This window comes from Trichophyton rubrum (genome assembly GCF_000151425.1).
Source record: "Trichophyton rubrum CBS 118892 genomic scaffold supercont2.1, whole genome shotgun sequence".
NCBI lineage: Eukaryota > Fungi > Ascomycota > Eurotiomycetes > Onygenales > Arthrodermataceae > Trichophyton > Trichophyton rubrum.
This window is the reverse complement of record NW_003456428.1, coordinates 710,687-730,110: the sequence shown is the minus strand read 5'-3', so window position 1 is coordinate 730,110 and position 19,424 is coordinate 710,687. Positions and strand designations below refer to the sequence as shown.

The 19,424-nt window shown below is 48.3% G+C and overlaps 8 protein-coding genes across 9 annotated transcripts; 2 read left to right on the top strand and 6 right to left on the bottom strand.

The window, feature by feature from the left end:
- Positions 1 to 110: 110 nt before the first annotated feature.
- TERG_00285 (uncharacterized protein) lies at positions 111 to 1,465 on the bottom strand (the record flags this gene model as incomplete). The annotated part of the gene is made up of 3 exons (XM_003238248.1): positions 111 to 550; positions 624 to 985; positions 1,086 to 1,465. The coding sequence occupies 3 exons, from the start codon at positions 1,463 to 1,465 to the stop codon at positions 111 to 113; spliced, it is 1,182 nt and encodes a 393-aa protein (XP_003238296.1).
- Positions 1,466 to 2,017: 552 nt separating this feature from the next.
- Positions 2,018 to 3,347, bottom strand: TERG_00284 (uncharacterized protein; the record flags this gene model as incomplete). The annotated part of the gene is made up of 5 exons (XM_003238247.1): positions 2,018 to 2,728; positions 2,784 to 2,868; positions 2,930 to 3,176; positions 3,245 to 3,251; positions 3,318 to 3,347. The coding sequence occupies 5 exons, from the start codon at positions 3,345 to 3,347 to the stop codon at positions 2,018 to 2,020; spliced, it is 1,080 nt and encodes a 359-aa protein (XP_003238295.1).
- A 533-nt stretch (positions 3,348 to 3,880) lies between these two features.
- TERG_00283 (uncharacterized protein) lies at positions 3,881 to 6,162 on the top strand (the record flags this gene model as incomplete). The annotated part of the gene is made up of 2 exons (XM_003238246.1): positions 3,881 to 3,925; positions 4,006 to 6,162. 2 exons carry the CDS (start codon positions 3,881 to 3,883, stop codon positions 6,160 to 6,162), a joined length of 2,202 nt encoding a protein of 733 aa, XP_003238294.1.
- Positions 6,163 to 6,662: 500 nt separating this feature from the next.
- On the top strand, positions 6,663 to 9,650 carry TERG_00282 (uncharacterized protein; the record flags this gene model as incomplete). Its single annotated transcript, XM_003238245.1, has 1 exon — positions 6,663 to 9,650. One exon carries the CDS (start codon positions 6,663 to 6,665, stop codon positions 9,648 to 9,650), a length of 2,988 nt encoding a protein of 995 aa, XP_003238293.1.
- A 483-nt stretch (positions 9,651 to 10,133) lies between these two features.
- On the bottom strand, positions 10,134 to 11,960 carry TERG_00281 (AGC/RSK protein kinase; the record flags this gene model as incomplete). The annotated part of the gene is made up of 1 exon (XM_003238244.1): positions 10,134 to 11,960. The coding sequence occupies one exon, from the start codon at positions 11,958 to 11,960 to the stop codon at positions 10,134 to 10,136; it is 1,827 nt and encodes a 608-aa protein (XP_003238292.1).
- A 1,002-nt stretch (positions 11,961 to 12,962) lies between these two features.
- Positions 12,963 to 13,724, bottom strand: TERG_00280 (uncharacterized protein; the record flags this gene model as incomplete). Its single annotated transcript, XM_003238243.2, has 1 exon — positions 12,963 to 13,724. One exon carries the CDS (start codon positions 13,722 to 13,724, stop codon positions 12,963 to 12,965), a length of 762 nt encoding a protein of 253 aa, XP_003238291.2.
- A 1,174-nt stretch (positions 13,725 to 14,898) lies between these two features.
- Positions 14,899 to 16,980, bottom strand: TERG_00279 (uncharacterized protein; the record flags this gene model as incomplete). Its single annotated transcript, XM_047747568.1, has 7 exons — positions 14,899 to 15,294; positions 15,374 to 15,470; positions 15,572 to 15,645; positions 15,938 to 16,098; positions 16,218 to 16,223; positions 16,398 to 16,526; positions 16,929 to 16,980. The coding sequence occupies 7 exons, from the start codon at positions 16,978 to 16,980 to the stop codon at positions 14,899 to 14,901; spliced, it is 915 nt and encodes a 304-aa protein (XP_047603526.1).
- A 466-nt stretch (positions 16,981 to 17,446) lies between these two features.
- Positions 17,447 to 19,424, bottom strand: TERG_00278 (uncharacterized protein). Of its 2 annotated transcripts, XM_047747567.1 has the most exons (3): positions 19,392 to 19,424; positions 17,789 to 19,310; positions 17,447 to 17,654 (listed from the first exon to the last, which is right to left on the bottom strand). In XM_047747567.1, the coding sequence occupies exons 2-3, from the start codon at positions 19,084 to 19,086 to the stop codon at positions 17,555 to 17,557; spliced, it is 1,398 nt and encodes a 465-aa protein (XP_047603525.1). In that variant the 5' UTR covers positions 19,087 to 19,310; positions 19,392 to 19,424; the 3' UTR covers positions 17,447 to 17,554. The 2 variants fall into 2 exon arrangements, with proteins under 2 accessions (XP_047603525.1, XP_047605041.1); XM_047749062.1 differs by having other exon boundaries at positions 17,447 to 19,310.

Sequence of the window (19,424 nt, the reverse complement as noted above, 5' to 3'; positions counted from 1 at the left end):
TTAGCGCTATCGGAAATGAGATTGAATTATGATTCTTATGAGTGCTGGGGTTTTAAATGCTGCTGTGTACGACATACAAAGAGTAGATAAGGTAAACAACTGCTAAAGTGCTATCCAAATCTTTCTTGAGCAATAGCGCGGAGGTAGTCCATAGTCTCATCCTCCTTGCGTCGATATGACCGAAGTCTGATTTCTCTTTCTTCAGCCCTGGCTCTCAGAATCTCCTCCTTCCTAAGCTCCCGTTCATTCTTCTTTCGCATCTGCTTTTCTTTCAGCTTCTTAAATCCGTCCTCGCCTTCTCCTCCTCCCATGAGATCTGCATCTGCAACCGCTTCAATGGGTGAGCCACCGCGGCGGGCCTCGGCGAACTGGCGATTTAGTGCTGATTTCTCTCGCTTCCTTTCTAAAAGCCGTTCTCGGGACCCCGGTTCTGCTCGCGGTGCAATCTCGTCTTCCATCCTGAGGAGCTCGCCTTTGTGAGAGTCGAGTTCTTGTTTGCGTATGGCTTTATTGACTCTGCGGGATTCTTCGTGATCTAATTGTTCATCTTCTGCAGAGACGTTAGTTATTCATGAAATGTATTAGAGTGGCCGGAAATATAGATACAACACTGATTGACGAACCTCGTTTGAGGGTTAGATCCGCTAGAGTTGGAATTTTCGGTCCAGACCTGAAGCCGGAGAGTTGGCGCTGCGAAATTAGGATTTGTGGTCCATAAGATTCCTCCTCATCCTCTTCCTCCTCTTCTCCCTGATCCTTATTTTGCCCTTCCTGTTCAGCTGAGAGACTTCTATCGTTGAACCCATGCGAGCGATATTCACTGGAAGCAGCAGAACGCTCCTCACCATTCTTATATGAAGGAGAAGCTCTTTTCCCACGAGGGTTGTGAACGGAAGCCCCAGGGGAACCGCAATTATATGCTCCTTCTAGTGCTTTCCTAAGCGTTGCCGGGTCGTACCATCCTTCTGCAAGTTCACCCCGGTTCCTCAGTCATGTTAGTTATTAGAACTCATATGTGACGGTAAAATGAAATTAGAGAAATCAAAAGATATACCGCATAGCTTATGCTAGGCATTTTTCCTTACCATTTCCCAACAAAGCTCTTCCATCTCCCTTTCAGTTCACGATCGTCAAGGTCATCCATGAAGATGCCTTTTTGGATATCCAAATAGGTTCCAAACATCGCTTTGTACCGTGATAAATCGCGCTTCGAAAGAGGTGTCGCACCTAGCGGTAGGACCGCTGCTGGGCCTTCAGATGACCGCTGCCGTCGGTGAGACCTGGTACCCTCTTGCCTGCTGCGGCGATATCTCCGACCGCCATCGTAACTATCCTCTCTGATGGGCGAGCGTGATCGAGCGTCCGCCCTTATGGAAGGTGAGTGGTTGTCGCGATCGTAGTCACGGTGCCGACGGCGATGGCGATGGCGATCGGGAGGGGAAATGGATGATTCGCGGTGTGACATTAAAGCGTGCTGGACGTCCAGTAGTAATGCTAATAATTTTGATATTGAAATCCCCAACTGCACACTGTCTCCCCAGATAAATGCCCCTCTGTTCCAGGTTTTAAGATGTTTTACTGCTAGAATCGCGAGATGTTCATCTTTAATATAAATTTAAGCTTCTTCAAAGTTTAAGCCTGGGGAAGGACTAAACTACTTCTGGTTAGTCTGCCATGTGGCCTTGACGCAGATGAACATGGCTTCTCCTTCTCCCTGTGTTATCACCATCGAATACTCTTCTATTAGATCTTGACACACGTGAATTACCCTGTATAGGCCTGGTATAAGCTTGACAAATGAAATAAAAGTACATATGAGAAATAATGTGGTGTCAACGTATATATGTATCCCATTAAACATTCTCCTACCATTGCAAGAGCAAAAGACTGCAACTATTCCCAGAAAATTCCGAAGAAAGGAAGGAAAAACGCGCATATTCGTCAAATAAACAGCGAGTCAGAAAGTTCAATTGGGGGTGGTACAAGCGAGGATGCGGAGTTTGTAGGTGACTAGTTTTTAACTGGCAGTAGATGCAGACTGCTGGTTGCTTTCAGCCTTTTCGGCCTCTTCGCCTGCATCTTCAACCGAAGGAGAGGCTGTAGTGCTCTTGGCTTTGTTAGCAGCAGCCATCTGCCATGCTGGGATGCTTGCTGGTTTCCCGAGCTGAGAAAACGGGCTGCCAGAGCGCTCTCGTGGAGCTGGAGTTGAGGCTGATATAGAGGCTCCCGCAAGACTTGGCGTAGCAGGTGAAGGGGTTTGTTGAGTAGCAGAAGCAGCGCCATTTACATCTGGCCGAGTAGTGACAGTAGTGGTAGCAGCGTTAGGCGTTGGGGTCGATGCACCAGAACCAAGTCTATTTGTCAAGAGAACCTTCAGGCTCCTTAGCTCTGAGTTGAGCTCCCTTAGCCGTTTCTCGTTCCCTTCACGAGCTCCGTCAATGGCTTTTGGAATGCCATCCTTCAAGCTCCTTACTTCTTCACTAATGCGCCTAGTTTCATCGTCACGTCTCCGTGAGGAAACTTTGAGCTCTTGAACGACTTCCTCCACGTCACGGAGTGCAGTATCAAGTCGAGTTGTTCGGGCTTCTTCGGCGGCTTTGAGGGCGGCGGTATCTGCGGAAAGTTGGTCTAGGAGAGAAAATGCACGAGAAAATTGCTCATCCACACTTTCCTTGTCTTGTTGAAGCTGTGGTGCGGTGGGAGGTGCGATTAAAGGTGAGATGTAACGCTAACAGAATAGTTAGGGCGGACTATTGCAGAGCTAACATATCTGACCGACGTACCTTTGCAACAAAATAGAGGCCATAACCAACACCACCCATTACCGTTGCCATGATAAACCAATCCCTCCAATCACGCCTTGGGAGCCTTAACATACGGGGTCTTATTAGCCATGCGTTCACAAGTAAATATACATAGGGCTACTTACTCTGGCGGAGTTGCGTAACCCCATTGACCAGCCTGTCCATATCCATAGCTCTGGTTTGGGGGAGCCCGGTATGGCGGCGGTGACGGAACAACTGCACGGCTCTGTTGCTCTGACGCAGGTGTAGATGGGCTAGAAGAACCGCTTCTAGTTAGGGCTATATCAATCTCTTCCTGCGTCAGGTTTTTGGACTGCAGGAATGCAACTTTCTTCTCCAGAGGCGCGGACGAGACAGAGGGATCCTGGAGGACTGTAGATATAGATAAGTACAAGGCATGCAGGTATGCAATCAACAGCTTAGACCAGTGGCTGACGTACAAGTAACCTAACACACAACAGATGTCGTTAGCTGTGGATGCTTTGCATCAGGGACATGCGACAGCCGACTTACCGCCGACGTGATCAGCTCCTCTCGAGCCATGTCGCCAAAGTAGCAAGTTCAGTATCCTTCTCTATCCAGTGGTGGTTATCGCCAGCATGAGAAGAGTCCCTGGGAAACGCAGATACGAAGGGGCACAACAGTAGGGCGTGCTTCCTGTCCTCGTCTGCGCTGCGTGTCTTTTTCTCTTCCCCGGAATCTCGAGATGTTGCTCTTTCGTTTCCAAGCTTGCTTTTCGCCCGTCGAGCCGAGGTCCAAAGGACGCGGTCCCGTGATCATCGGCATTTTAATACTCCGGTGTCGAGTTATAAGCTATACCAAATACAGACTAGCGTAGACTCCACAGGCTTTGATTTTGTTTACTTTTCCCAAAGCGGACAAGCAAGGGTTGATTGATATTGACCGGCCGTGGTTGTTATCGATGTTGTTGTTATTTGAACGAGACACAGACGCCAAACAGATATCTGCCGCAAGAAGAGCCTGGCATTTGTTGTCGCCGCTGTCTCTGCTCTGCTACGCTTTGTTATATCTCCAGCTGCTGCCTGGCACAAGTAGCAAGCCCCTGCCACACCGCCATGGCGCAGGATACTGGGCTTTTCAGTGTCCGAAGACCGCGAGAGGTATACTCCCCCTTCCCAGTTTACACCTCCCCCCAATGGACCTTTGCAGGATGACCTTTTAACTAATCCGGATATTATAGACTCTGGGGAATGTCCAGAATTATACTTCAATTCCTCAGCCATCCTCTGCGCTCAAGCGAACTAGCACTGCCGCAAATTTACAGAATCCGCCGTTTACGTCCCAGCATGCCAGATCCTCCTCTCTCGTCTCATCGCTGAGCCGGCCTCAGCAGCCTGTTTTCCATCGTCAGTCCACGAGCAGCGGAAACTACGGTATAGACGGCGGCCTATCGAGCGTTCGACGTTCCGTGTCGCATAATGTGCTCCATAGCGCAAATGCCGGCCGTCAAAGCTATGCGCCAATGTCCATGGCACCTCCCCCGCCGCCTCAACTACAACGACGAAGCAGCGTCTTATCGCGTCCATCAATGGGCCCCTCTGCTGCTCACCAATCTTTCTTTGTACAGGGATCCATCCCAGCGGGTGTGCCTCGAGATCCTCGACCCCTGAGGGACAGGAGTTTCCAGGCGCGCATTAGCCAGGAATTATTAGAATATTTAACACGCAACAACTTTGAGCTGGAAATGAAACATTCTTTAACCCAGAATACGTTGAAGTCACCGACCCAGAAGGACTTTAACTACATATTCCAATGGCTGTATAAGAGGATCGACCCAAGCTATCGCTTCCAAAAGAACATCGACACTGAGGTTCCGCCTATCCTAAAGCAACTGCGCTACCCCTATGAAAAGAATATTACAAAATCTCAAATTGCAGCAGTTGGAGGCACCAACTGGTATACGTTCTTGGGTGTGTTGCACTGGATGATGCAATTGGCTCAAATGCTAGATCGATATTACCAGGATCAGTATGACTATGCCTGCGCAGAAGCAGGTGTTGACGTGACTAGTGATCGTATAATATTCCGCTTCCTATCAGGTGCATATCATGACTGGTTACAAGGTGGCGAGGATGAGGATGACGAGGTAGCAGAACAGCGGCTCATCCCTCACGTTGAAACTATGGCAGCAGAATTCGAGAAGGCAAATGAGAAGTATGTGCAAGAACTCCAGGCGCTAGAAGAGGAAAATCGTTTACTCCGAGATCAACTTGAAGAACTTGAAAAGAATGCCCCTGATATTGCCAAGTTGGATAAACACTTCAAAATTTTGGAAGATGACAAGAAGAAGTTTGAAGACTACAACGAGAATGTTCAAGGAAAAATTGATAAATACGAAAACCGCATCAAATTCTTGGAGGAGGAGCTGGAGAAAATCGATCTGGAGCTCCAAACCACTGAAGATGACCGAATCAATCTGCAGTCAAGCGTTGATAAGCGAGGAATTACAATCCAGGATATTGATCGCATGAGTACAGAGCGAGATAGGCTCCAGAGAAGTGTGGAGGATACATTGGTGAGGCTCGATGAGACTCATGCAAAAGTTATGGAGAAGGAATCAGAAGCCAACATGAAGCTTGAAGAATTGGAGCAGGTTACCAAATCATACAACTCCCTCGCCTACCAAGCGGGCCTTATTCCTTCTACCACTGCTAATGCCAAAGGGGTGGAGTTTGAACTTTTCCTTAATATCAATGATCAACTTGGGATGTCTCAAAGCCACGCTGTCTCTGAAGGTGACCGATTACTTGCTGATGCGAATACGGGATACCACCCAACAAATCTTATCAACCTAGATCTTCGTGGCGTGGTTCGAAATCATCTTATTTCCCTTCGCAAAGAAATCAATGAACGAAGAAAGATTGCACTAGACGAAGATATGAACAGAAGAGACCTCCTTGAAAATATTAAAGAGGCTATGGACGAGAAAAAGAGCGAGGTGGAGGCCCTAGAACATCGACGTCGTGCTGCAGAAGAGGAATTTGAGAGGACAAAGGAAATAACATCAACCCAGAAGCTAGCGTCTGACGCTCAAATTGAAAAGATGGAAAAGGAGCTCGCGAAAATGCGTGCAAGTCTAAGTGAAAGTGTTCAATTGATGGAACAGAGGGAAATGAATACCAACATTGAGCATGAACAGCTTGTTTTGCGAGCAAATGCACTTCGCGAGGAGCTTCATACTGGAATTGAAAGCATGTTGAACGATGTTATCAAGTTTAAAGTCCATGTGCAGAAGGGGCTGGAAGATTATGAAAGCTTCGTTGCAGACGAGGTTGAACAAGAACTAGGTGCAGAAGATCTCGGCGGGGAAGGCCAGGAAGATGCTCCCCCAGGATGATTGATTTTAGCTGGATTAGCTGGATTGTTGTTTCATGATTGATGTCGGCTTGGAGCATTCTATTGGCGCCGGGTAGCTTTTTTCAGGGCGTCTTTGGGATTAGGTCTATTGTCTATAGTTAGAACTTACCGATGGAGTTCTGCCCGGTGTTTATCTTCTGTATATACTTTAGGAGCATCGTCCTGTATTTGAAGAATTTAACCTATATAATAATAGCATTGATTGCCCTGGTGTTCTCTTTTCAGACCTGGATACCTTATAAATGATGACTAAGCGATATTTTTCTACCAACTTTTTTCTCTAAGAATTTTGAAGTAGCTCGAGCTACATACAACTCCGCCAGTGCCGCAAGAGAATTGGTCAACCCCATTTTTCAGTATGCTTGCAGGGCATCAAATCTGTGGGCATTGATCAGGTCAGACATGCGACCGCTACGCAATCTCGATCTCGCTATTTTATCAGTACCTCAAGGTCCTCCATGATCGATCCCTGGCCGTGTCATGAGCATCTGTCTGCCTCGAAGGATACTCCTGGGCCACAGCCGTTTCCAAGCCCGGGGACATGTGTTCTATCCACTGTTAACGCCGTACCGATGCTCATTGGGAATAATTCAGTCTTCTTCTCTCCGCACCTGGCGCAACTATGTCCATCGATCGAAGGACTCGTCGAAGCGCAAACCATACCCTATTCCTCCAGCAGGGCTACGAAAAGATCCATCCGAATGGATAAAAAGTTTAGAAATATATATCCCCCCGCGGAATGTGGATAATGGCCTTACCGCGGCGGAACCGATTGACCCGAAGAGCGCGCAAGAAGATTGTAAAGCGATTTTGGAGCTCTTATATCAAGCCCGGGAACAGCTAGGGTTTGACCTTCTTACAATACTTGGGCTCAAACTGGGAAGATGGCGGGATTTTTATGTCGTAGTCAATAAACTCCTGGCTTTCGCAAGCGAGAGTCGGGCATTGGCCCGGCCAGGAGAACTACCTTCAAATATCGATTGGAGTAGTTTGGGCTCATTCGATAGATTATCTGGTGATCAGCTGAAGACCACTTCACTTAGTGGATTGCGGCTTGATACCGATGGCAGGGACGCTTTATCAGTCAAAGACTACCTTGAAGGGGCAATGCTTCAGCATCAGACGGGAAAGGCAGACAGAAGAGCCGAGGCAATGAGTGAAATTTGGCAAAGCCTGGGTTCCTTCATTCTTGAGGCATCGGATTTACCCGAGACGGAGAGCGCTTCAGTTATGTCACATTTCCACCTTGTTGTTGCCCAGCTGCATCATCTTAACATGATACCCTCTGGTGTATACAAATATGACTCAAACTACGATCCTACTCTACCAAACCGACCTCCAGAGATGCAGCTACTCTCATATCCTATATTGAGCGTAGTGTCTGGTGTAGCTTTGGAGGCTGCGGCGGCAGATAATGCCATCGACGGGTCCGAGTCAGATTCTACACTCCATGCACCATTGTCAAAATTTAAGTCAAGACCTCTTGGTTTTGGTATATGGCTTGAATTTATTCTTTGGTGCTGTGTCGAAGGAGGCTATGCAGCAGAGGCCAGTTGGATACTACAAATGTCTCGTGGTCGTTCAAAAGCGTGGAATATACAGAGTTGGGCCGCGCTGCATCAGTCTAAAGGACCAATCGATCCATTGAAAATGGACCGGTATGACACTTGGGAAGAGTGCGGAGTATTATCGGACGAACCCTTTTCTTATCGCTCGGATCGTCCGTTCCTAGGAATGGGGGAACGGGCAATCACCAAAGAAGTGGTTTATTCCGTCATGGAGGGACTCATAAATTCTCTCAAAGCCGATGCTGGCACGTCTAGCGGTCCTGGAGATCCTTTCAAATTTGTTTTGACCCGGTTAGGCCTTTTACGTGCACTTCTGGGTAGGAACAAATTATCTCTCTCCCAGGAAGAACTCACCTATTTGATTGGCCGAATCCTCGAGACCGGAGCGTTTGTGCCAGAAACTGATCCTCAGTCCCTTGGGCATCTACTTAACCATGCCTCGTACATTCTCCCCGCAGAACATTCGATAAACCTCCCTGAGGCTGGTTATGAAAATGTTGGCCTCCAAGAGTACAAGCCCGCTGAGTCTCTGGTAGTATTAGGTTTGTACCAATATGCGTTGAACATATATGCATCCAGTGGTCGCGCCTCAGGCACAATCGATATCTTTGGACGGTTACTGGGGGAAGTCGATCCTGCTAAAGTTTTCGAGATGCGTGAATCAGTTCTAGATCCAAAATATCTGGTCATGGCACACAGGATTCATCAAACAGCTTCTAGCCGGTCTCGAATTGCCCGGACCCCAGCTCAATCCGAGCACCTTGAACTTCCACCGGTTTCCTGGGCCTTGCTTCTTGATACTCTCATCTCCTCTCGATTGTATCGGCTTGCAGATTGGGTAACGCATGCATGTGCAAAAGCTCTGGAAGATTCAACATCTCGTACCCGTGAAGGATTTCTTATTACCGACTCTCTGATCCGGCTTGCAACTGCAACAAAAAACCGTGAACTCTATTCCAATACTATTAAGAGACTTGAGCGCCCTCTTCGCCGCCAGACGTTGATTGCGTTGCTGAATTGGAGAATTGGAGAATGTGACTCCAAGGGTGCTGTAGAGCTTCTCCATTATCTCCGAGATATTAGGCTCTCACAATGGGATATTGAAAACATAACGTCTCTTGCAGCCGTGATCATACGATTAGAGTGCCAGCCGTCTAGCATGGATCAATCGAGCTCTGACTTCGTACTTGCTAAAAACCAAGATGAAGCTCTGGAACTAGCATGTAGCCTTCTGGTTGACCTCTTGAATGGGAAATTCAACCAGCACTACAGCTATGCCAAGGACCCAAACATTTCTAAAGCTATATTGAATCGGTTACATCATGTCTTCCGTTCCATTCCTGGCAGGTTGTCTAATGCCTGCCGCGAGGTACAGCTGCAGTGGGATCGTCGTTATGATCCTGAATACCGCATTCCTCCTAGCGCCTTCAACCAGCTCCTAGCTGCTATTGTCGACACACAAGGCTGTTTACCTGGTAAACGACTATGGGATCAGTTTTGTATTGACCCATTGCTGAGTTTTGATGCATCTCGCGACCGCAAACAACAGAGAATACGAACTGCCCTCCCTTTCAACGCAAGGTCCATCTACCCTAAAAGGACTCCCTTGGTCGTACCAGATCTTACAACTGTCCGAATTATCGCTAACGCAGCACTCGATGAGCAAAATTCTAACCGTCAGCCTGGACACAATCCTGCCTATCCTGTTGCTGGACCATTGACCTCGCAAAAGCACTCTGCAGACAATGTCAATCGTGTCTTGAATTGGTGTGCTAGGGTATATGAGCGTCTTGGTCTTGATTTTCGAGAGATTAATAGGGAACTTGACGGACATCCAGCACGAAAATTAGGCCATTTGACAGAAACGCCGTTATCGACAGCGAAGAGGTTGTCTGAATAGACTCTAGTCTCTAAAAATCTGTACCATCCAACAAATATATCTTCCTCATTGCATAATTGGATTTGGCGCATCGGCATTTGTATATTAAGCGGATACCCCTTGTATCAATAGATAAAGATGAAAATTCAACCAATTACATTCAATACGCAAACTCTTGGTCTTTTTCTCGCCCTAGACTCGCTATCGTTTCCCGCTTGCGGTGTGTAGCCAAGTAACGTTGCTAGAAGGTTCCATTGGACATTTTTGATAGCAAGAACTCCATACGTAATATAATAGCAAGGCGAGTTAAGAAGTATCAATTTCTTGGTAACACTTGGCTATATCAATCAAAACAAAAAAAGAACAATACAAAACAATCCCCAAATACGGGTACAAAAAATAACACTTCGAACTAACAAAAATCAATCAAAAGGGGAAAATATGCCTGGACTGCAGACACCTCAGTCTTTACGACTCTATCTCACGTCGCCTGACTCAGACAATCTACCACTTCATGTTTCCAATGGCAAGACCACTCTCAAGAAGACTACTCGGTGCTACGAAGCTGAACCCACCAAAAGGATCCTCGGAAGGCTGGGTACCTCCCATTTCGCTATCGGTGGCGCCCTCGCCGTCAACGTCCATTGCGTCTTCGGCACTTAAAAATGGCCCGGACTTAGTCGTTACGACAGGACTAAGAGGTAGCGAAGTGAAATCGTGGGAAAAGTTCTCAGCCAGGGCTGGATCCGTCACCACAGGCTTTATCGGAGGCTCCAACTCACGTTTTTCCAAGGCCTTCCAGTCGATTTTCCTAAAGAATCGATGTGACTTAATGGTGCGGATGTCCTTGGATGTATGATACCCCAGGCGTTTCTGTGGCTCTTTGCGAAGAAGACGCGTGAGAAGGTCTTTTGCATCAGGGCCAAGGAAGTACGGAAGTACCAGTTTCTGCTTCAAGATCTTTTCCGTGATTTTGGCATGATTGTTACCTTTGAAGGGAGGCGAGCCGGTAAGGAGATCAAATCCCAAGGCTCCCAAAGACCACCAGTCACAAGCTTTGCCATATGGCTTGCCCATGATAACTTCAGGTGCCATATACTCTATGGTTCCGAGTGAAGAGTTGCACCGGTCATCATCGTCGACGGCGACCTTGCTTAGGCCGAAATCCGTAAGAAGAAGATGGCCATCCGCGTCCAACAGGCAGTTCTCGGGCTTCAAGTCGCGATAAATAACGCCAACGTTGCAATGCAAATGTTCAAGAGCAAGCACCATTTCCGCCATATAGAAAGAAGCCGTTTCCTCAGAAAACATACGCTCCATCGCAAGATGGGTGAATAATTCTCCTCCCTGTGCGTATTCCAGGATTAAATATAGCTTCTCGTGGTCTTGAAATGCATAGTATAATTTGACGACGAACGGGTGTCGGTTGACGCTCTCTAGAATAGCCCGCTCTGTCTTGGTCTGTTCCACCAGCCTCTTATGCACAGTAAGAGAAGCCTTACGAAACTGCTTTTGGGCATACAAGGCTCCGTTAGCCTTCTGCTTGACGAGAAGAACGGTTCCAAATGTTCCCTTTCCAAGGCAGGTCAATGAGTCAAAGTCAGAAGCGGTCATCTTGCGGTTAAGGATGGCCTTCTTCTCGGCACCATCCATTGCTTTGGGTCCTTCATTATTAAGGTCAAGGCTGACGAAGTCGTCTCCCAATGGAACTTCATATGTCGTCAGAATCTCAGTGTGGTCACTTTCCGAGATAACACTACCGCAACTTGATGTTTCCGAATCTTTCTTACTAGCTTCGGACCCTGAAGGCCGGGCAGATCCAACATTAAGCGCGTCCAGCTGAATGCTAAGCGCACTAATACCATGTGATGAAGGGGGCCTGGATTCAAAATTGTTTTTGAAAGCACACACTGGGCGAAGCCGTGGAGAGATGGAGGAACGACCATCCTTGAAATAAGCCGGTGTTGTCTCAGAACCGGGCTGAGGGGCCTCTACAGCATGGGAGAGAGCATTTGTATCCTTTGGCAGCTTCTTCTTTTTATTCTTCTTTTTCTTCACGGAATTAAGACCTCCACTTTTAGGGTTCGGTCTCATAGGGCTCACATCGCCTGGAACCATACGGAAGTTGCTCGTGGTACTCGTTTTCTCGCTAACGACAGTTGCCCAGGACTGGCTAAGGTCTGCTTCATCGGCCTGTTCAGGTTCAGGTGTCTGGGGCATGAAGACGTCAGAGACGACAAATTCCTCCTGAGGTTGCCATCGTGGTGAAGAATTATTACTCTCCACACGATGCAAAGATAGCAAATCACTCTCCAGAGCCTGTCTCGCCATGTAGCCCGAAAGAAAGTGGGCTATAATTTAGGATCGGCTCCTGGCCTGACACGGCTATAAGGAGATGTATATACCTCCCACAGCAGCAGTGACCTGCTGAGGGTGGATAGTGGCTAGCGGTGATTGGAGTCACTGCACAGCAAAAATTAGCATTCAACTTGACTAAGGGATATGTTGAAGGGACAATCTTCACCTTTTGGCTCCGGGCCTTTTGAATGGCCCTTTCACACTCAGTATCTTCAAAGTATTCGCAAATGTACTTGACTGTTCCGCTTGCTAATCTTCAAGTTTACCGTCCGCCCTTTTTCAGGACGGACCATTCACCGGTAGCCAAACCACCCTATCCACCGCTGTTCCGAGAATGCTGAGCTGTTGAGGGGCCACTGGAACTGCGCACACGTTATCACTCAAGGCTGAGATGATGGAAGCGGCAACAAATACTAGGCCGGAGCCAAGTACCACAGGATCGATATGTAGCGAGTTTCTTGACAGGCCCATAGATGTAGCAGTCGTGGTCAATAAAGTGCAGTATGTGTATAAATATCCAATTAGTCGTTTGTTTGTCTTTCCTTCTGTTAATCCCTTTCTTTCTCGCCTTTTGAGGTTGAAAAAAGATCGAAGCATCAACAAAAAATCAGATTAGATAATCACCCACATGCAGCAAATTGTCACGCGCTGATTGGTTAGTTTGAGGACAAATTTCGGCTAATATTTAATCCGTTGAAGGTCACATGATTTTGATATAAAAATGGCCGAAAGGGGAAAGAGACCAGGCTGGATGATATTATTATGCAGGCCGACGAGAGACGCCGAAGAAGCTGGCAGCGCGCGTTATCTCGAGGCCAGAAAACGCTACAAAGGCCATGGCGCTGGGCTTCTCGACTCTAACCGTCACCTCGTCGAGCGGGAACTCCACCAGAACAATCTTCGCCGCATGCGTAGCAAGTGCTTCGACCGTTTCATACGAGGTTTTATCGACACTCTTAAGTAGCAGCACTTATATCAGTATCGCCATATGTACAGGTCAACTTCCACGGGGAGCAAACTCACCTCAGCTACCTTGGAGACCATGGTCTGATACTCTTTCGGTATCATATGTGTCTTACCCTTACTCTGTCGGAAAGTCAATGCAAGTTCCACGATCTGCTTATCCTCTCTCTCGTGAGGGTTCACCCCAATGATACAAGCACATCGTATCCCCTCGATTCTCACGGTCAAGTCAAAATCCATAAAATTATCCTCTTCTTTGACAGGCCTCCTGCGCGTAACAAGTGTACAAAACAACCCCCGTTCAGCACGTAGTATGGCTTTGGGAAGATGCAGGTCCACAGTTATCTCCTCTTTCTTCTCTGTAAACCAGTGATCCAGATATACAGCGTCGTCTTTAGCATGTTCCGTAGCGCCTATTTCTGACCAGAGGACTTTATGCGCAGCGTCGCTTATTGTTAGGGCAACGTCAACTATATCCTTGCTATGGGAGGGCCGGGTAGATGGATCGCCTGCATTCTCATCGGGAATGGCATCTTTGTTACTGGATATTATTGCGGACTCGATTGACCTGTATAGAGTCCCATAGTCGAGGGTGTGGCCGACTGTGTCATTTTCTGCAGCGAGAGATATCAGAGCAGCGGGGTAGGAGAGCCGGACGGAGAAGGTCGCTGGTTGCGGCTTGTTAGTCCGTCTCCAGGCGTCTCTTTGCAAGTATACCGGGACTGGAAGCTGGACATCGCGCAGTTGTATGTAGTCACACATTGATTTGGCCATTGTTCTTGATATATTGCTGCCGTATGGCGTGTTTGTAGGTTGATAGACTTTGGATGGTCTAATAAGGCTTTATATTGATGTTAATGTTTTCTCATGGACTAAAAAAAGATTAATGCGTATATTTACCAAGTACATGAAAATGGAGAATTCAACATAGTACATCTCTTGGTAGGCGCGTTCAAGTAACTATCGAAGCACTTTAAATACATAAAAATAACTATCATGAAGACCTCCGAATTCCAGTTAAAACGTTCTCAGAAGCTAAAAAAGCTCATCGAAAGACTCGTTTCATGGCAAGTTCAAAAAGACAATACATCCATCATATTAGTCCTCCTGCCAAAAGACCACCTTGAACAAACACCCAGAAACATCATTGACATAGGCAGATTGTAAAGGATAAGAGCACGAAATCAGGAAAATACATGGCCGTCAGCTTATAGGGGTAGAGGACTGAGAAAATCGAGTTAAGGGTTGATCATCATCATCATGGTGACAGAAATTTAGGCAGACTGATGGCCAATGAGACGAGAGAAGAGAAGGTTGAGCTTATTCCATACAGCAAATATCCTCCGAAGGCTACGAGATCGAGATAACCACTCACGCTGTGAAGGTCATACTGGAAGTGAAATCAAGGAGAAAAGAATAGTAAAAGGGGAAAAAAATGGGGGAAACGGTTACCGAGGAGATAGATCCGAAAAGCTGCTGAAATTTGCTTGCATGGCACGATCTGGAAGGGGGTATCCGTCTAGCTAACAGGTGAGAATTTTGTCGCAATTTCTTGAAAGTTAAAAATAAGGTATTTTTTTCGTCAAAGTCAATAGAAATATGACCGGCTCTGGTTGGATTGGTGGACTGACTGGCTCGCTAGCTGGCGGGATGGCTGAAGCTGGCATTTTTGGTTGGAAAGGAAAGCTCGTTTTTGTTATCGGGGGTATTGGTGGTAAACGTTATTGTCGGTAGCAGATTCTTACCCTTTTCTCTCTTGTTGTTTCTCTTTGAAAAAAAGGAGTAATAAGCATCAGGATAAGACGGAGGACGGGGTAAAACAGTCTCTCTTCTTCTCTCTCTTTTACCGATGCAAAAAAACAAGGAGCCTCTTCTGGAGAGTCATGCAAAAATGATAGGGAAGTACGAAATAAAAAAGCTGAAACTGGAAGGAAAGGAAGAGAGTAGTCTACCAGTATCCGCCCCGGCGGTCATAGCCTCCATAATCCCCACGAGGTGGGCTGCGTGGCCGACCTCCAAATGGAGCCCCACGAGGCATGTAAGGGTCGTCATAGTGACGGGGAGGACCACCGCCGCGCATGTCATACGGGTCATCGTATGGGCGGCGTGGTGGCGGGTAGTCATCTACACGCGCGCGAGGAGGCGAGCGGCGCCCGTATCCGTCACGGTCATAGTAGTCACGGCGTCCGTGAGGAGAGCGCTCACGGTAATGGCCACGAGGGCTGTAGCCCCTGGGTGGGCCTCGTCTGTCATAGTCATCAACTGGCGGATATGGAGGGCCACGGCGAGGAGAGCGGGAACGGTATGGATCCCTGGGCACACGGTCCTCCATGGGGGGTTGAATCTATATGAGAGAAAAAATGTAAAGTTGAGCTGCGAAATCCATGTCATCAAATCCGGGAAGAAGGGAGGTGAATTCCTACGTCCGCAGTGCAGGTCACTCGGGAGCCTTTGAAGTCTGTGCCATCCAATTTCTCGACGGCAGTCCGGAGGTCGTTGCCATTTTCGAATTCAACAAATCTTTTGAGACATAGGTCATGCCTGGTCAGTTCTCCATGAGGCAAGAAAGAAGGTTGTTGGTTCGGGAAGAGAAGTAGAGGTTATGAGGGGAAAATGCGAACCCTTTCCCGTCACGGTCACGGGTTTCAGAGTAGACGACGTCGAGTCCTGACTGGCGGGCGAAATCCTTGAGATCCTAAAAAGAGTATGATGCGTGAGTCCTAGTGTCCTGGAAACAAGGGTGTCTGTATAAGCCTCCCACATCCCGTATTTTTATCCAATTTGAGCATGTAGGTTGAAGCCAGACCAGGCCATCTCTCCAGATTGGAAGCGTGACGAATCAACCAAGAGGGAAGGAGACGAATCCAGCACAAGCTCGACAAAGAACACGGGTGAAAGCTGATACATGATGAAGGGAACTTAAACGGCAAATTTCGAATTTCCACTGGGTCCATGGAGGGGAGAAGCGGGATCGGGCATTAGCTAACCTGCCAACTGGTTTCAGGCAATCCAGTTATCTGCATACGGTATATTGTTCGTCGTGGACGAGGAGCAGCAGACCGTTCGGGAGGCCCAGGGAATGGCTCTCTACGCCGTGGCCCACGTGCAAATTGCACCGTGAGCCGTTCACCTTTGAAGTCGGTACCATCTAAAATGCATTAGATGGGAATCGCCTCTTGGTTATAATATTAAGTCATGGCATGGAACCAATGAACTCATGTCTCAATTTTCTTCACACAGGAGTGGAAGCAGGAGTGTATCACGTACGGAAAGCTGAAGAGCAGAAAGCGAGTAGAAAGACGAATTCCAGTATTAGCACGGCGTTGTTCCGCGGATTGAAGGTGAAACAAGAGTACTGAAAAAAAAAAAAAGCAGACAAAGACAAAGGGGGAAAAAGAAAACGAAAGGATCCAGGAAAAGTAAACGCGACCACGGAGGTGTCCTCACCAGGAACGACATCTTTTGCATCCATAGCATCCTCGTATTCGATAAAGCCAAAGCCTTGCATCAGCTTAATCTCAGTTATCTTTCCGGTGCCGTGGGAGCCGAAATGCTCTTCGATGTCCTGTTTATTGACTGGAGGGAGAAAATCCAGGCAGAAAAGATGCCCCTTTAAGTCAGCTGTATAGGCCACCAAGATCCGGAGTAGATTCATGATTATCTCATATGTTGTGAACCAGGATAGGGCATAGAGGGGAGAAACAGCAGTATCATTCAACAGTATGGATGATATATGGCATGGCCCTTCTTCTCTCTGGATGTTGTTTCCTCCATTCCATGTAGGCGTGACTTTGTTTATATGCTGGTATTCCCCATGTCCCCCCTCTTCCTCCGAGTCCTGGAGGCGGACACAACAAGACTCAACGAGTCTGCATGGAAGAGAGAGCAGTCTGCCAATAACAATACCATTTTATCCAGTACAAGAGGGGTAGACGGTGACGGTGACGGAGATGAGATGGAGTAAGACCAGCAGCGTACCATTACGGGGCAGATTGCCGAGATAGAGACGGGTGGAGGAAACTTCGCTCATGGTGAAGGTCCTAAGGAGCAAGCGGGTTAGGAGAGCGGCCTTGCTTGTTGAACGACAACGTCTCCTGTGAGAGCAGAGAGAGAGACGCGTTGATGGAGGGAGGTTTAATGGTGGAGGAGGTGTTGTTGTTGTTTGGAGGAAGAAAGGAAGACGACGAAGCGAGAGGGGAGGAAAAAGAAGGCAAGAAGTTAAAAAGCTGACTGAGCGTCTTCAAGCCATTCACGTGGTCCGCCTTCGAGCGCCGGCTTCCGCTCTACCGACTATTAAGGATAACACAGGCACAGACGACGAGAACATGCATACAGCAGCAGTTGGTGAGCAGTTAGCGAGAGTCGTGATACCCAACGCTTGCCTTGTTATTCTGGTTTAGATGGGCAGGAGAGAGATGGGCAATGAGGGTGACGAAAGAGGGCTTTTATTTTTTTTTTTTTTTTCCCATTCATTCTGTTTTTATTTATGATAGCTCTATTCTGTACATGGCTGGTATATACGATAATTGAATGCGTGGTATCCTATTTCTTTTCAAATATATAATAAAAAAAGGACGAAAGGATGCAACCTAGCCTAACCTAACCTAGGTGATGGAGTACTTGGGACCCTCGCCGCCCTGGGGAGTCTGCCAGTTGATATCCTGGGTAGGCACCTTGATATCACACGTCTTGCAGTGGATACAGCTGGAATAGGAAGACGACGAGTTAGCATACCGATAAAACGCCAACCACCTCACGCCGGCCTCACTAGGAGGGAAAAGAAAAGGGGATGGAAAGAAGGAAAAGAGGTACGGGAATGGGGAGTGTATGCAACTTACTTCTGAGCGTTGATCTGGAACCGCACACCATGTGGCTTGTCCTTGTCCTCGATATACTCGTACACGCCAGCAGGGCAGAAGCGGTTCTCAACACCCTGCCACTTCGGCCAAGCGTCGGCCGTGTGCTTCTCCCAGTCGGCAACCTGGAGGTGGACGGGCTGGTCTTCCTCGTGATTGGTGCCTGTCCGGCTCACGCTGGTGAGGATGTCGAAGGTAACTTCGCCATCTGGCTTTGGATACTCGATCTTCTTGCACACGCTCGCAGGTTTGGTGGCAGCGGAATCTGTGCTGTGGTGTTTGAGGGTCCAGGGAACGCGGCCGCGGAGGATATAGGCTTCTAGACCACTGTACATGATTCCGCCGTAGACTCCTAGTGGAGTACTGAAGGAAGGACGCATATTGCGTACCTCCTTGAGTTCGGACCAGATGGTCGAGGAGCGCAAAGCATCTTCGTACTCGTACAGGAAGATGGTGCCATCTGACGAATTGCCAGATAGGGCAGAGTATGTGGCCTTTGCGGCGAGCATGCCCGAGAGCATGGAAGTATGTGTTCCCTTGACCTTGGGCACGTTCATGAATCCTGCGCTATCTCCGATAAGGGCACCGCCGGGGAAGGCACATTTGGGGATTGATTGGAAGCCGCCTTCGATGAGGGCTCGGCCAGCATAGGCGATGCACTGGCCGCCTTCTAGCACGCTGCGGAAAAGAGGGTGCTGCTTTAGTTTCTGGAATTCGTTGTAGGGTGATAGCCAGGGGTTGGGGTAGTCCAATCCGACGGTCAGACCCACAGAGACCATGTTGTCACCGAAATGGTACATGAACGAGCCGCCATAGGTGTCCCTGGGTAGCGGGTAGCCCATTGTGTGAGTAACCTCACCCTTGTGGAACTTCTCTGGCTGGACCTCCCATACCTCCTTGATACCAATGCCGTAGGTCTGTGGCTGGCAGTCCCGTCGCAGGTCGAATTTCTTCATCACTTTCTTCGTCAGGGAGCCGTGGCAACCCTCACCGAGCAGAGTCACGCGAGCATGGAACTCCATCCCTCTCTCAAACGACTCCTTCGGTTTACCGTTTCGACCGATGCCTACGTCGTTTGTGGCGACTCCCTTGACGGATCCGTCGGCATTGTAGAGAACCTCGCTGGCGGCGAATCCGGGGTATACCTCCACGCCCAGCTCCTCTGCGCGTTCCCCAAGCCACTTACACAACTGGCTGAGAGAGAGGATGTAGTTGCCATGGTTGTTCATCTGCGGAGGTGCTGGGATGGGGATGGCGTATTTTTCGGTCAGGAACCGCATCTTGTCTGTCGTCACTGGGGTAGTGTGCTCGAAGCGGTTCGGGTTGTCTTCGGCCAGCCAGTCCGGTAGCAACTCGTTGATGGCCGTGGGCTGTAGGACGTTTCCAGACACAATGTGGTCCCCGATCTCACCGGCCTTCTCCAGCAGCAGTACACGGAAGTCTTCATTTCCAGCTTCGTTGGCCAGCTTTTTTAGCTGGATGGCAGCACATAGGCCGGCGGGACCTACATGTCATCTTTTAGCAATTTCCCGCCCAAACTTTTACATATAATATATATATCCATCGTGTCAGCCCATTGACTCACCTCCACCGACAATGCAGACATCTACCTCATCCG